The 17,890-nt window shown below is 34.7% G+C and overlaps 1 protein-coding gene across 1 annotated transcript in view; it reads right to left on the bottom strand.

Moving 5' to 3' along the window:
* Nucleotides 1-356: 356 nt before the first annotated feature.
* NUP62CL (nucleoporin 62kDa C-terminal like) overlaps nucleotides 357-17,890 on the bottom strand; it is a 23,819-nt gene continuing 6,285 nt past the window's right edge. Inside the window, exons 2-8 of the mRNA XM_012644590.1 lie at nucleotides 17,240-17,344; nucleotides 10,567-10,702; nucleotides 5,752-5,902; nucleotides 5,446-5,495; nucleotides 5,170-5,307; nucleotides 3,296-3,407; nucleotides 357-542 (exon numbers count right to left, since the gene is read on the bottom strand). Coding sequence (XP_012500044.1) covers nucleotides 357-542; nucleotides 3,296-3,407; nucleotides 5,170-5,307; nucleotides 5,446-5,495; nucleotides 5,752-5,902; nucleotides 10,567-10,702; nucleotides 17,240-17,344 — 878 coding nt within the window. The remainder of the gene's footprint in view (nucleotides 543-3,295; nucleotides 3,408-5,169; nucleotides 5,308-5,445; nucleotides 5,496-5,751; nucleotides 5,903-10,566; nucleotides 10,703-17,239; nucleotides 17,345-17,890) is intronic.

Raw genomic sequence — 17,890 nt, forward strand, 5'->3', positions numbered from 1 at the left:
CATCCTAGTAAGGATACATCATCAAGCACACTATGTTCAAAAGTTACCTGAACTGAATTATTATGCTACAAATTAGTTACATAGGTTTGTTTGCTTTCAGTATGTACTCAATTTTAGTATTTGTCTTTCTTCACATTATTTTTGGCTTAATTCTAATTTTTGTATATAAAATATTTACATGGAAGTCAAAACTGTATAAAAAGATATATTCTGAAGTCCTGCTTCTATCCCTATTCCCTATATCCCATTCCTATCCACTTTCTATTTTCATTAATTTCTATTTTATCCTATCTGTGTTTCATTTTACAAAAATAAGCAACTATAATTTTTCAGAACTGATGTAGGCATACCATGAGTTAAGCAACACTCCTGCAACTGAACTCTAATGTGAGTGTGGTCACGAAGCACACAACCTGACTTATATCACATTTTCTACTTGTAATACATAGAGCTTGGCATACAAATAAACTCCCACCTGTATTCTGATCAATCCACTGCAGAGAGTTCACATGAGCATTCAGAATTTTGCGGATCTGCTGAAGCTAAAAATACATACAAGACTTTTTAGATTATGAATATTCTGAAGTAGGAAACACAAAATAAACATAAGAAATTGAAATTAGGAAGTGACTTTCAATTTCTTCTGGTAAAAATGAACTGAGAATGTACTAAATATTAATGGCTTTTTTTTCTATTTCATATTTGCAATGCTTATTACCTTTATGTATTAGTTCAATCTAATTATTTTGTAACTGTCAGAAATTGGCTACCTATAATTTAATAAGAAACTGACTACCATAGTACAAAAATGAAGAACATTAAGAAACATTTCACAAGACAAGAAATTCATATAAAGAATTAAAAATAGCACTATTTGTCAACCAAATCAGCAATTTTTTAAGAACGGTAATACTCGGTTGTCAAGTATGTGGGAAAAATAGGTACATTCATATACAGCCAATAGTAATATAAATTGACTCAACTTACATTTTTAAAATGTACATTTTTACAATATATATCAAAAACTTTAAAATATTGATAACTTTTGACTCAGTATATTCTACTTCCAGGAGCCTATTCACAGGAAATAATCAAATGTAAATAAAACAGGGCTATTTTATATCGACCGAAAATTGGAAACAATCTACCAATTAAACAATGATTAAATTTATTATGGTAAAGTCACCTCTAACAAAATCTTAGAGTGCCATTAAAACTCATGTTTTCAAAGAATGGTTAAAATTTTGGGAAAAGACCCTGAAAGAATATTAAATGAAGACAAAATACAAAAATCTATATAGGTATATTTCTAGTACTATTTAAAACAAAAGAAGTATTTTTACCAGCACAGCAAAAAGACTAGAAAGAAATATACCAATATATTACAAGGGTACTGGTAATATAGGTGATGTAACGTTTTTATGGATTTTGTAAAAAAATGTGACTGAGTAACACAGAGCATAATATGAACTCGCTCAGTAAAAATTTTAGATATCAGGTGGTCTCTCCCATCTACCCCTAGAAGGAGGAATAAAAACAGGTAAATCCCATCACTATGAACACTAGAACACATAGCTGCTATTTTTCTACCCTAGTATATGGCCCATAGTAATGAAGCTTTGTTGATCTGGTTACAATAAATTATCTTATTTATTGTAACAATAGGAATCTTATTGTTCAGAAAATGTTTTTCCAGCTTCCTGCCCAAGGATTTATGCTATCTGTGAAAAGAGATGAGTTATTGCTGATTTCTTGCTTCTTTTATTCTGCCATCAAGGCAGCAATTACCCTTTAATTCACTCACCCTAAACATCCCAATCGTCCCTGCCAGGAAAAAAAAAAGACTCAAACCATTTACTACTCACTACTAAAATAAAATAAAACAATCTAGGTCTTAGTAGAGAAAAAGGATAAAGACAGAATTATAGTCTCCTTTTACTTACTGTGTTGAGAATACTATTACATTAATTCAATACAGAGGAACTAGACATCAGCTCTGCTTCATGTCTAAATCTTCATAGATTTATCTATGCATCAAAATTCTATTACAACAAACAATTTTGAATTTTGGAATTACAATAGTAATCTAATATTTGATTAAAAGAAAATCTGTATTTTGTAAACTCCCGATCATCTGTGTGAACACAGGGAGATGGTAGGGATAATCCAAGATTAATTTATATTTGCCTTTGTTCAACTTTAGATTCACCCAAAGTAGAGAATGGCATAATTTTTATAGCTGGAAGGGACTTAAAGATCATTTAGTCCATCCTTGACATTTTGCAAAAGAAGGAACTAAGACCCAGAGAGATTAAAGGAACAAAATTCTAGTGCTTTCTCAGCTATAACACACTGTCTCTTTATAATTAAAAAAGCTGGTAATATGTATGTAAAGAACTGTCTATACATAATTTGACAAAGAGCTTACCAAAGAATAATCACCACTTATATATGTCATTCATCTTCACCTACTCAGATCCTGGCCCCTTCTTAATTATAATTATCTTTATAGAAAGCACAATGGGAGCTCCCACAATGGGAGATTCCTCTTACCATTACTGCCATGGACAGGGAATGGGAAAAGGAGGACTGCATTTAGCTGCTAAGACAATAGGGAAAAGTACAGGAAATAAGCTCTTCAATTAGAGCATAGAAAAAAGAAAAAAAACAATTCTTTCTCACCACCAAATTAATTCATGGTGTCTCAACTCTAATTGGAGCTCCAGCTGTATTTTCCAATGGTATAATGCATTTACATTATGAGCTAAGTAGTATTCTCTGGGGCAGGTGGAAATCTAATAACTATATTTAATAAAGTTTCTATGGAAAAATATATGTTAAGCCTCAAATAGTTAATTACCAAACTTTTAAAATATAACCTAACCATAAATTAAAGATTTCCTGGGTATGTCTAACAGACTCAAACATACCTACTAACATTTATATGAGTATGTAAATAAGTATGTCAAAAAAAAGAATGAACTAGCTAATGAGTAAATGAATAGAAAAACAAGTACAGGGACATACTTAGTTATGTGAAAAACAAGGAAGAAAATCCTGACAATTTCAGGAAGAGTCATTTTTTCACCCTCTTAGGAATAACCACAGAAAGCTCACAAGCTTTTCTGCCTCTAAATGTTTCCTGCTCCACTAACCACATTCAAGAGCTTCATATCTCTAGAGGGAGGTAAGCAGCCATACAGAAGACAGGAGAAGGTGACTAGCTAAAGGAACCATAGAATGCTAATTTCTTACTAAATCTTGGTTGTCTAAATACGTAAAGCAGTAAACACACCGGGTTAGTAGTGTCAGCAGGATTTTCAAATGTATTCAGGTGATCGATAATGTTCTTGAGATCTTGCGCCATTCCTTTCAGCTGAGTATCTATATTTTCTGCTAATTTGTAACTGAAAAGGCAGGTAAAATAAAGGGATTAATAAGAAATGTTTTCTCTACAACAACGATCTATTGCTACTGACATACAAAGATGATTCCACCAACTGGATTTGTCCCAATTCCCCTACCTTCTCAGTGGGTCTCAGCTATGACCAATGGTGCATTTTCATAGATACAGCATCTGTGACCTTATTATTACCATATTCTAAAAAGTATCCAAAGGTGAAGACTTTATTCACCATGCCATTTTTACTGTCATCTATTTGCCCTCTGACTAATGCTCTGGGAATTTCTGGAGCAAAGGAACTCTTTTTAGGTGTCAAAATATACCCAGAGGACATTCAGATATATCAGAGAAGTTATTTAGTGTTTAGCAATATTCAGTAAATGCTGAGATGTCTTCAATGATCTTGAATACACAAATTTTCAAAGGAAAACCTTATATAAATATACTCCACCAGGCAACAAAAGATGTTTTGATAAATGAGCTTCACAATAAATCAAAGGTAGATCAATTTACTAAGTTCACAAATTGATTAGTTGCCTAAATTCTCAAGATTTCCACCCAGACTATTCACACACACACACACACACACACACACACACACACACACGCACACACACTCCAACCTAGTCAATAAATATGTTTATGACAATTAAAGTGGCCAGAGGATTTTTCAAACTTAATGCGTATAAAGAAATGATTCAATTAGATTTGTTGTTAACTATCTACTGCCTTTCTGTGCCAAAGTAATTATAGATAATTGATTTTCTAGATTGTTAAAAATTCTGGTGAAGATTTTATCACAATGTAAATATGACTATAAAAGGGCATCTGGAAAGGAACTAATGTTTCAAAGTTTTCTTCAAACTACAGTAAGGATCTTATGGCCAAAAATGTAACTACATGTTTCCAAAAAACAATAGAATGCATAGAAAGCAATGCAAAGAAAAATTCATGAAAGCTGAAATACAAAAGCAGAAACAGAACTAGGGTCAGTACAGATTACCTATACTTACCACATTTAGTGTCCCTACAAAAAAGTTAACTTGCAAGCCTTTAAAAAATAAGCTCAATCTTAACTCATAAAAAGCCATTGAGAAAATGAGTTTGATTTAGTCTCAATCTAGATTATGTAGCACATTCATACAAGTTCTCCTAATACTTTATAAATTGGCTGATTACTAAATCTCAGTTTCAGAGAGATAAAGTTACTGTGGGAAACTTGGCAATGTATCGACAGAAGGTAAAGACTGAATAGTATACAAATAAAATATACCTAACCTAAGACATTGACAAAATCATTCTAGTTTTGAAAGGTATGCAGTTTGCCCCCAGATTAACAAATTGCCTTTAAAATAGCAAATGACTTATCACTAAAGCAATTGAATGAACATTAGGTTTAGAAGGGTCAATATAAATAGGAGAGCATAAATATCCCACCATACTATGACACCACACACATAAAATTTGTATTTCTAACTTAAGAACAAACTTGACAAATGTAAAAACTTTATAGCAGACATGTATAAACTTGAGATTAATAATAGTGTGCAAAAATGCTATAAAACAAAATTGCCAGAATGATTCCTTCATTTTCAAGCATCTAGAAAAGATAAACAAACAAGTTGATAAATGTCAAGTATAAAAACTTGCCCTTACCTACCAATTGTTATTCCCTGCCTCCCAAGTTAATTTTTTCTCTCTTTTTTGGAATGCTCTCATAGTAGGTAAGTCCTGCCCCATTCCTTGATCTTTATCCAGTTACTTACGTCTTCTCACGCTCCATATCTGCATGCTGCAGATAAACAAGCCCACTCTGGTCCTTCACAGACTCCTCCTCTAAAGTAGTCAACAGATCTTCTAGTTCCTTCTGCTGTGACAGGATAAAATCTAATTCTCCTTCCAACCTGAATAAAACAAGCCAACAGAAGGGTTAATGAAAGGAATTTGAAGCAACAAAAAAAGTCAATAAAGAACAACAAGGAAAAAAAAATTGAACAAAAAGATGCCTTTAATCTTCCAACCCAGGAAATCTAAGGTTCTACCTTTTCTGATCCAGCTTCACTTTTTCCACTTCTCTATGTAAAATAGTAATCTATAAAGAGAAATAAGAATACAATAGTGTAAATATTTGAATTTATTTAATAATTTTAGAGCAACATTAATGTTTCAAATACACTTCAAATATGAAAGATTTCCTAATACAGGGTACTTATTACCTAAGGAAAATATTTTGAAGCTGCTCACCAATATTGGAATAGAACATGAGCCACAAAACACAGGTCTATTCTCATGTGTTCATCTGTAAATACCTGTACAATGCAGGTAGATTAATGAGAATATCTTCTTACCTTCTCACCATTCTCCATCAATGCACGGTCCCAAGCATTGATCTTGGTCACCTCGTGAAGAAAGTAGTTCTCTTGCTCCTGTAGCTCAAGGCTCCACTTGTTTGTAAGACTCTCCAGATGACCATATGTCATCACAGGAGTTACTATTGCACTAAAAAAAATAAAAGGATGCAGGATGGGATCATACTTTTAAAAGTATGGTTGGATTTTTAAAATGAAGAACACAGGAGGATTCGGAGAAGAAAATAGTATGTGAGGAGTTTCTCATACCTGCTCCCCCAAAAAACAACCATAACTGGTAAAGATGATTAAAAACAGCCATTCAACGTTTCTTGAAATTATGCTAAAGGAATATAGCAAGTAAAGATTTATTAAGAAATACACTAAATCACAAGAACAGATAAAGTTTGTGCCACAATCTGAACCTTCTTTCCCCATCCCAGCTCAGCATGAAGGAAGCTCCTTTCTGGGTGGGTATGGCCAAAGAGAAAGGACTCTCTCTCCCCCCAGCTCTTGGTCAGTGATGCATTCCCCTGTCGTATCCACAAGACAGTAAGCATCCCCCACTGGGCAGAACCATGAGGCACTCCAATTCCCCTGCCATGTTGTATTAATAAAGCTGAGCAGCTAGCTGATCTTTGATCCCCTGATCAGCAGAGCCAGGCAATGCTCTGATTTCTCTGCTGAGACTATTCTACATCTCCTGAGTTTCTTAAATCATATTTGTTAGTTGAAGCAAAAAGTATAACCCTATGTGATGTGATGTTCAATGTATATGGAGGAAATAGTTGAGATAATTATATTAATACTTAAAAGATAAGGAGGGTAAAGGGAAATAAAAGAAAATAAGGTTTCTACACTTCACTCAAAGTGGTAAAATATCAATATGAACACATTGTTTGTTGTAAATTATGCATGTGTACTGTAATAAATAGAGCAACCAGTAATAAAACTATACAAAGCAATATATTTCTTAAAAAATACTATGAACAGAACAAGATGAAACCCTCAAAACAATTCAAACAACCCACAGGAAGTTTAAAAAAAAGAAACAAGTGGCTCACGCCTGTAATCCTAGCTCTCTGGGAGGCCGAGGTGGGCGGATTGTTTGAGCTCAGGAGTTCGAAACCAGCCTGAGCAAGAGTGAGATCCCGTCTCTACCAAAAATAGAAAGAAATTAATTGGACAACTAAAAATATATAGAAAAAATTAGCCGGGCATGGTGGCACATGCCTGTAGTCCCAGCTACTCGGGAGGCTGAGGCAGAAGGATCGCTTGAGCCCAGGAGTTTGAGGTTGCTGTGAGCTAGGCTGATGCCACGGCACTCACTCTAGCCCAGGCAACAAAGCGAGACTCTGTCTCAAGAAAAAAAAAAAATATGCTGTCTATAAGAAACTCACTTCAAATACAAGGACATAGGTTGAAAATAAAAGAATCAAAAAAGATGTACCATGCCAGATTAATTTTTAAAAAAGAAATGGCTATATTAATATCAGATAAAGTAGACTACAGATCAAAGAAAATGATGAGAATTAATGATGGACAGTACATAATGATAAAGGAAGCAAGGCACCAAGAAGGCTAACGATCTTAAATGTGCAAGGAACAAAACGACAGAGCCTCAAAATACATGAAGCAAAAACTGATAGAGCTAAAGGGAGAAATAGACAAATCCACAATTACAGTTGGGGACTTCAAAAAGCCACTCTCTACAACTGATAGAACTACTACACAGAAAAGCAGCAAGGATACAGAATCTGAAATTACAATGAAGCAACAGAATCTAATTGATATATATACAACTCTCCACCTAATAGCAGAAAACACAATTTTCAAGTGTCCATGGAGCATTCATTAAGACAGACCATATCCTCACACATAAAACAAACCTAAAGAACTGAAATCACATAGAGCATGTTTTCTGACCATAATGGAATCAAATCAGAAATCAATATGGAAAAAAAACCATGAAAATCGTGAAACACTTGGATATTAAATAACATATTTCTAAATAATCCATGAGTCAAAGAAGAATTTGTAAAAGAAATTTTAAAAGTATATAGAGCTAATGAAATCACAACACAACCAAATATGTAGGACACAGCTAAAGTAGAGCTGAGAGGGATATTTATAGCACTAAATACATAGATTAGGGGGAAAAGGTCACAAATCAATAGTCAAAGTTTATACGTCAACAAACCGGAGAAAGAGCAAAATGAACCCAATGTAACCAGAAGGAAAAAAAAATAGATATCAATGAAATTGAAAATAGGAAAATAGAGAACAATGAAACAAAAGCTGGTTCTTTAGAAAAATATCAATGAAATTGATGAAGATACAAACCACCAATATCAGAAATGAAACAGGAATATCTCTACAGCTATTGAAAGGACAATAAGGGAATACTGTGGACAATTTTACACTGATAAATTTGACGACTTAGAAAAAAATGGACCAATTCCTTAAAAACCACAAACTACTAAAATTCATCAAAGATGAACTACATAAACTGAATAGTCCTAGAATCATTAAATAATTATTGATTTGTAATTTAAAAGCTCCTGTAAAAGAAAGGTCCAGGCCCAGAAGGTTTCGCTGGAGAATTCTGCCAACATTTAATGAATTAACACCAATTTTACACACTTTCTTCTAGAAAACAGAAGAGAATTCTTCCCAGATTATTTTATAGAGCTAGTATTACCCTTATATCAAAACCAGAGACATTTAAAAAAGAAGAAAATTACAGACCAATGTCTCTCATGAACTTAGATACAAAAGTCCTCAAACAAAATACTAGCAAACCAAAAAATGTATAAAAATTATATACCATAACCAAGTAGAATTTATTCCACATATGCAAGGCTGCTTGAACATCTGAAAATCAATCAATGTAATCTACCATTTCATCAAGATAAAGAAAAAAACTTAAAAGATCATATCAATTAAGGCCAAAGAAGCATTTGACACAAGTATGTCCAATTGCCTTTTAACAAAGGGGCAAAAGCAATTCAATGGAGGAAGATAGCCTTTCAACAAATGATGTTGGAAAAATTGGACATCCATAGACAAAAAATTAATCTCAACCTAAAAATCACACCTTGTACAAAAATTAATTCAAAATGGATCATGAGTGTAAATGTAAAATATAAAACTATGAAGCTTTTAGAGAAAAAATAGGAGAAAATCTTTGGGATCTAGGGCTAGGCAAAGAGTTCTTATAATTGACACCAAAAGCATAATCCATTAAAAGAAGAATTGATAAATTACACCTCACCAATTAAAAGTTTTTGTTCAGCCAAAAGACCTTGCTAAGAGGATAAAAAGGTAAGTTACAGAGCTAGAGAATATATTTATAAACCACATATCTGACAAAGGGCTAGTACCTAGAATATATAACAAACTCTCAAAACTGAATAGTAAAAAGACAAATAATCCAAGTTGACAATGGACAAAAGATATGAACAGACACTTTACCAAAGAGGATATACTGATGGCAAATAAACACGTGAAAAGATGTTCAATATCATTAGTCATCAGGGAGATGCAAATTAAAACCATAATGAGGTATCACTTCACATTTATCAAAAGGGCTAAAATAAAAAATAGTGACAACATCCTATCCTGGTGAGACTGCAGATACTTTGGATCATTCAAACGTTGCTGATGGGCATGTAAAATGGCAGAGCTACTGTGGAAAAGAGTTTGGCAGTTTCTTAAAAAAAAAAAAACATGCAACCACCATACCACCCAACAACTGCACTCCTGGGCATTTATCCCAGAGAAATAAAACATATTTGCAAAAAAACTTGTATACAAATGTTCATACCAGATTTATTCATAATAGCCAAAAAACTGGAAACAACCTAGATGTTCATCAACAAGTGAATGCTTAAGCAAACCATGGTACACCCACAATACCATGGAATACTAGTCATAAATAAAATAGGACACACTATTGATGCACACAACTTGGGTGGATCTCAAGGAATTATGGTGAATGAAAAAAGCCAATCCCCAAAGGTCACATACATATGATTCCATCTGAATAACATTATTGAAATATCAAGATTATAGAAATAAAGAACAGATTGCTGCCCAGGGTTAGGGAAAGGAGGGGAGGATAGTGGGTGTGGCCATAAAAGGATAACAGGAGGAATCCTTGTGGTGATGGAATTATTCTGTATTTTGACTGTATCAATGTTGAGATATTGTACTATAATGAGATGTTATCATTGGGGGAAATGATATAAAGAACACAGAGGATGTTTTGTATTATTTCTTACAAATACATATGAATCTACAATTGTCTCAAAATAAAAAGTTTAATTAAAAAATAAACAAATATTAGAGAGCAGCATGTAAGGATGTAAGCTCCAGAGCTTGGCTGTCTGAATTTTAATCCTGGCTCACCCATTACCAAGTGTGTGACCATGAGCAGATTATAAAATCCGTATGTGCTCCAGTTTTCTCATCTATATAATGGTAATGAAAATAGTGCCTACCTGATAGGGTTATTGCAAGGATTAAATGATATGATGTTTGTAAAGCATTGTCATCTTGCTAAACATATAGCAATTGCACAACAAATGGTAGCTATTCTTAGTCATAGTAATAACTGTATTATGACGGTATTCAGAAGGAAAAGGTGTGCTATTGGTTGTTCAACTTCCTAAGCTACAGAAATCTTTCTCTGTTCCTTCAACTCAGTCATTTATCTAACTTTCAAATATTATTCTAAAACTATATAAGCAAATCATGCCTTATACATGATAAATAAAATGAAACTCACACTAATTTTCAAATAAATAGGCTTACTTAACAGTTGAAGTAAGAAGTTCAGTGTTACTAATCCCAGTTGATGTCAGTGGGTTTGGGTTCAGGATAAAGCCACTGGTGACTGTAGTAGTAGTGGTGGTGGTGACAGTGGTGGTGGTAGTCGTTGAAGTTGTAGCTGGAAAATAAAATGTATAATGTTAGCAAGAAATTAGAAACTTGGTTAGCCTTGATCATTCAAGTCAAAAATTATAGAAGCATTTTTTAAAATGTGAATTTTAACTCAAAGTTATAGATTTGAACTCACCACTGTTGTAATATGAAATGATATATGGCAGGCCAGGTAATCTGGACTAACCCTCCTGCTTAAAACTAAAAATCTTAGATAAACTCACAGAAAAATAAAACATATAACCTAACCAGCCTATAACTATTAAAGAAATCAAACCAATCCTCAAAACTCTTCCCATAAAGAAAACTCCAGACTCAGATGCCATCACTGGTAAGTTTAACTAAATTTTCAAGGAAAGAATAATTGCAATTTACACAAAATCTCGGTACATCTATATCTTTGCATACTTAAATGACTATATCTGTGTGATTAATTCCTAGAAATGAAACTGCTAGATCAAAGTGTCAGCATGCTCTAAATTTTAGCCTATCTTGCCAAATTGCCCTATCAAAATGATTTTGCCAATTTACATCCCTATCAAAAGGGGAGAGTGCCTGTTTCGCTATATCATAGCCAATACTAAAGCATATATTTTTGTGAATTTAATAGGTGAAAGCCTCTCAAAGTTTTATCTGCAGCCCAGACTGCTGTCCAACATGTCTTTTTCTGTTGTACCCCTACTAAAATGCCTTGCCGTCTTCAGATAAAAATCCTAAGTATACTTCATAGCCTAGCTCAAATTCTTTGTTCCTCATGTTTATAACTCACTTTTCTCCTATTTACAGTGTCCTGTTGGTTTTCTGAACTTCTATAGCATTTTTGGTTCTCACTATACACTGAGCAACTTAATGAACAATGTACAGAAAATTGTGGCTGGTGGGGACCAGGAAGATTTTATTTTCTTCTTTTTTGTTCTCTGTATTTTCTTTCCTTCCTTCCTTCCTTCCTCCCTCCCTCCCTCCCTCCCTCCCTTCCTTCCTTCGACAGAGTCTCACTCTGTTGCCCGGGCTAGAGTGCCGTGGCATCAGCCTAGCTCACAGCAACCTCAAACTCCTGGGCTAAAGCGATACTTCTGCCTCAGCTTCCCGAGTAGCTGGGACTACAGGCATGCGCCACCATGCCCGGCTAGTTTTTTCTATATATTTTTAGTTGTCTTGCTAATTCCTTTCTATTTTTTAGTAGAGACGGGGTCTCGCTCTTGCTCAGGCTGATTTGGAACTCCTGAATTCAAACAATCCACCTGCCTTGGCCTCCCAGAGTGTTAGGATTACAGGCATGAGCCACTGCACCCGTCCTGTTCTCTGTATTTTCAAATGTTCTTACAATTTATAAATGCTGCTCCTGTAACAAGAAATTTGTTTAAAAATATAACATGTACACAATTGTTTGTTTGTTTTATGTTAGCCTTGCCTTCCCAATTAGCAATATTTTCAGGTTAATGGTCACACTAGATAAATACGTAATCATGATGCCTGCCGCACACACTGACTATTCTAAGGGAGACTGGCTTATCCTATCCTATTCCTGCTGAAAGAACAGGCTCAGACATTTATTCTTTATTCTAGGGAACTCTGTCCTTTGCTACTGGTTGATAGTTGATTGGGCCAGGGCTGTGCATCTGATGTATGGGAAGCCATTCCATATGCTACTAACTAGCAGCCTATGCAAGGGTCTGGCACAAAAAGCTCTAGCCAAACAGAAATAAGATGGGTCAGAATCTCATTTCCAAAAATTTAGCAATATGGAAAGAATCTGACTCAAGGTAGAAATATGCAAAGAATCAGACTCTTGGCAGATACTGGGAAATATTTCTAAAAGAATCAGTCTGTAGGTAGAGGGAGTTGAAAGGAATGACAGAGGAAAGGCATGAAATAGAAATAAGGGGCCATAAGCAAGACAAAATTAAGAATAAGGTAAAACAGTAAGGCAGAAAAAGAGGTAAGGAAACCAATGGGAAGTTTTAGAGAAGAAAAAAGTAGACAAAAGGAGAATAACAATTATGTTTAGGAAGTCCCCAAAGCTGTCTTAAGAATAATTCTTAAGTTCTAATTTCCTTTAGATAACAGTGCCCTGGCAATGACTGTGTTAGACTGCCATAAAATTCCATTTCCATTTTGGACACAGGATCCTTATGATAATTCCCCATTCTTTGTGTTAGCCCTTATGAAGGCGAAATGAGCACAACAGAGGAAGACCATGCCCAATCACAAAGAAGCCCTGGAGTCACTATCATAACACTGGTGAGACTACAAATTGGATCCCGTGTGGCATTCTTTACAGCCATAAGTCACCATTTTCTTCATCTGAAAATAAAAATCTTATCTGAAAGGAAATCCTTCCCCAGAAATGCTGAAAATGAATATTACCAGTAGATTCCCTTTATTGATTAATTCCCTCAATTACTGAGTAATTACTGCATTCAAGACAGAAAGAAATTTTAACAAAAAAAGAGTCCTTTCTATAAAGGAACATATCTTCACCCAAGAATGATTTTCTAATAAAGTAATCCATATTTCCTGACATGGACAGATGTCCAAAGATGTATACTTAAGAGGAAAGAGTAAATTGTAAATTCTAGGATTGTGTGTATACACACACACACACATACACAGAGTATGATTCCATTTTTGTAAAACAAATAAATCTAATGTGTCTGTACATGTTGGGGAAAAGGCTGGAAAGATAAACACCAAACTGTTCTCTCTAGAGGAAATGATATATGTATATATGCATATATATATACTTTTTATAATAGAAAAATCAACTACCATCACCATCACTAAAGAACAGCTAAATAGACAAAGAAAGCACCGCCCCAAAGATGTTGAGTGATACCTTTGGGAAATGAATACCTCTCAGCCTAAACATAAAGGATCTTGAGTCTTATAAAAAAATGGTATGATTATTTTAACCGTTTTATACAGTATTTATTTTTGTTCTTTATCTTTTATACTATTTTAAAGGCATAAATTAGCTCTGGTATATTCAAATAATAATATTTCGATTAACAAAATAAGCAATGGATTTGAGTGAAGGTTCTATAACAGCCTGATTTTTCAAGTTACAACTTTGGTCTAAACCATTTAATATAGTCAACTCTACATTATCTGTGTAGTAAAAAGGGAAGCACAGTTCAATAAATAATACAAAATAACTGCATATCAAATTTGGATTTACATTTAAAGAAATCTCATTCTGATGGTCTTAAAAATCACTATATAAAATAGTAAAAATTATCTTTAAAAGATCCTACTATCCAATTTTCCTATCCTGTCACTGATCAACAACTGTTTATCTTACTCCACGCTGGAATGGACATAATCACCTTCTTAGACTGTAAAAAGCAAGCTTCTCTTAAAATTTGCTGATTATACTCAGGGCAGAGAGTAATCCCAAATGGCTGTAAATTTGCAGATAAAGACACTTGAAAGCTGCTCTGCAAGGCTGGTTTGTGAGATGAAGTATCTGAGTAAGTAAATATACTTGAAGAGAAGGAAAGGTAAGTAGGGGAAAAAAACAAGCCTGAATTGGGGTGTCAGATTGAGACATATCTGATAGGGAGAAGGGTAAGTACATAAGGTAGTGGTGGATGAAATTGCTAAGGGATGGGCTAGTGGCAAGAGTACCAGTTTGCAGGAAGGAATTGGAGACTTAGATATATATGGGGTGGGTTATGACAGAGTCATCTGAGAGCCTGCTAATTCATATTTGAATGACTCAACGAATGACTCAGAACCAGTTCTTTTTTTTAAAGCATTTTATGGGAAAGTCGTGTTACATTTTTTGCAAATACGATAACTTATAAAGTTTTCACGACAGACCCTTCACAACTCTCATAGGTTGACCATTTTGCCTATTAAACAGTAGAAACTCAGGAAGTTTTGGCCATGTAAAAGAAGACATAAAGAGATGGCATACATCTCTGTTTAGGGATAATTACTTTAAGCTTAAAAGGGATTGACTTTAGTTTAAGCCAGGCTGAAGAAAGATTCATTTCAGCCCTAAGTAAACTTTTTAAAGTAAAAACAAACAAGACTTCCCTAAAATGGAGTCTGACTTAAATGGTAGGTTTAGGTAGCAAATGACTCCTAACCACCCAGCTCACAATAGCTATAGGCAATAGGTAACCAAGTTTTCTTCTACCTACAACTTAACTAGCTCCTAACTGGCAGAAACAAATTTAGGATAGGTCTAGGGAAACTCCTGTATTCAACTTTAGGAGAGGGTCAGCTTTAATACAGGCCAAAACGTAAATTAACTTTTAGAGAAAAAAATCTTTATCAATCCCAATATATTAGGTCAATTAAACATTGTGATTAATAACAAAGATTCTTAAGTTTAGAAGTTGACAAGAATCTGATAGCAGTTTTGACTATAGTCATCTCACAGACAGAATACCATTGACATTGTCTCATTCTACTCTTTGGCAATATTGGTGTACCTTTTGGATACTCTGAAAAGATGGCCAAAACCATTAAGCCAGCCCTAGAAGCCATAGAACTATGACCTACTTACTGCTTATTATGTAGTACATTTCCAATGAGTGTCCCAGTACATCCCAATAATTCTAAAATCTTACTAGATGCAGTAGGAGCTGCTCCACCTGCTCCAGAGAATTTTAATCCAAATCCCAAAGTTATACCACCAAGTGTTCTAGCCGAAGTTGTTGGGGCACCAACTGCAGAGAACAACATGATATTAACTATTACCCTTTAAATCAAAAACAGTGAGGAATTTGTATAGTCTTTTTCATTTTAAGAGTTATTTAGGCCGGGCACGGTGGCTCACACCTGTAATCCTAGCTCTCTGGGAGGCCGAGGCGGGTGGATTGTTTGAGCTCAGGAGTTCGAAACCAGCCTGAGCAAGAGCGAGATCCCGTCTCTACTAAAGAAACAGAAAAATTAGCCGGGCATGGTGGCACATGCCTGTAGTCCCAGCTACTCGGGAGGCTGAGGCAGGAGGATTGCTTGAGCCCAGGAGTTTGAGGTTGCTGTGAGCGAGTGTGACGCCACAGCACTCTAGCCTGGGCAACACAGTGAGACTCTGTCTCAAAAAAAAAAAAAAAAAAAAAAAGAGTTATTTAGAAACTTTTTGTTAAACTTCAAAAAAAAAGAAAGAAAGAAAACCACAGTCAATCCATTTATACGAAATGTCCAGAAAAGGCAAATCTATGGACACCAAAAATAGATGAGTGGCTGTCAATAGCTGAGGGATCTTAATGGGATAAGGGAAATGTTCTAAAACTAGATGTGGTGATGGTTACACAATTCAATAAACTTACTAAAAATCACTGGATTGTACACTTATAAGAATTTAATTTTATGATATGTAAGTTATAGCTCATTAAAGTTAATTAAAAGATACTATGATCCAGATGTCTTTTCATTTTGTAGGCAAGGACATCAGAGGCAGGAGGAAGGAAAAAGTCTGTCAAAGGTCAGAGGGCAAGTCTTTGACTGAAGATGTAATTAATTTAATAATTTGAACTCCATACTTCAGACACAGTCATATTCATGAAATCTATTATAGTTGAGAAGTATATTGCTTACATATATCAAAAGGATTCTAGAATCAGAGCCATGTGTCAAAATTAAAGTCCACTTTATAGAAAATACAACTCATGTGGTAACCAAGAATTTTAACTAATGTTTAACTATGTCAATTGTACAAGAGGATGGGGATGGTATGCCACTATTCATGCTGGACTAAGCATAAGCATTTCCCAGCAAGTTTTAATCCCAGGAATGGTAATAATCTTGTTATCAAAGGGCTTTGGGGGGAACCATATTACAGCTAGGGTTACCATACAACAAAGTTTAATGATGAACATCATGGCATTGTGAATAAGATACCCTGAAGGCACAGTTTACAGGGATCTGTAAGAAAGAATTGCTTAAAACATTACAAAATTCAATACTTTCAACATTTGCTATTACTCCACTAATAGAAGATACGTAACAAAGAAGTTGGAGTTGTGAGATAATTAATGTCACATCTCTCAGCTCAAAGTATCCAGATATGCCTTTTCAGGGGGAGAGGTCATGAGATGTCACACAGTGTCGATTAGAACCCCAAAACTACAGCTGGTCCTTTGTCATGTTCCACTTCCGATACGTAAAATGTAAAGACCATAAACCTGGTCTGTATAGAAGAATATACTATAGCAAGGCTCCAACATTTATTTCCCATTTTATCTTATTCACATGGGTAGTAAAGACTTCTTCCCTTTGGACATACTTGGCAAAACTCTCACTCTTCCTATTCTTAATAGCTTCAAAAAGTTGTTTCAAAACACCACATTAATAGATTATATGCTTAAAGTTATCATTTTAAGCCATAATAACTATCTTAATTGAAAAATCCATAGCTAAAGCCATGACCACTAGTCTCTTAAGCAAAGGTACTATTGACATCAGCAGTTATAGATGGGTTTAAGAATAGTGATAATTTCTGAGATACAGGAGATCCATATCTTATATTGGCAAATTGAGTAAGGTGGTCTCGTGAGAAATAATAACATTTTCTTTGAAATGAGTAACTTACAGGAGGGCCCAGTAGCAGTAGTGGAGGTAGAAGCATTTGATATTGAAGGAAACAGCATGGTGCTTGAACTAGCAGTGTTGGCAAGACTAGATGCTGGAGCCAAACCTAAAAATCAAAGTAACAAGCACAAAAATATGTCACCAAAAGTAATTTTTAAAAGTAAAACATCATTATAACAAGGTTCATTTATATGGAGAAATAAAAACAAAGCAAGAGAAAGCAGGTACCTGAAACCCAGTAAATAAGACATAGTATAATAAAATTCTGATTTAAAAAAAAAATAGTTCATCAGTACTGCTTAGTATATCCAGCCTTCTACCACTATCATAACAAAGATTCACTGAAAAAGTAGTCATAGGAGGGGAATCCACTTTCAGAATTGCAGCATAACAAGTTCCATGGACCCATTCCCCAGTAAAACATCCATAACAAGCAAAAATTATTTTTTTTCATGGTTTTTGCTTTTCTTTTCTTTTTTTTTTAATTTTTTTTATTTCAGCATGTTATGGGGGTACAGATGATTAGGTTATGTATGATGCCCTTACCCTCCCTCCCCCCCAAGTCCAAGCTTCAAGTGTGTCCATTCCCCTGGGGGTGCGCATCGTACTGATTGTTTGTGCATATGCCCGTCCCCTCCTCCCCCCTCCCCTT

Source organism: Propithecus coquereli, unplaced genomic scaffold (assembly GCF_000956105.1).
Source record: "Propithecus coquereli isolate 6110/MARCELLA unplaced genomic scaffold, Pcoq_1.0 Scaffold104, whole genome shotgun sequence".
NCBI lineage: Eukaryota > Metazoa > Chordata > Mammalia > Primates > Indriidae > Propithecus > Propithecus coquereli.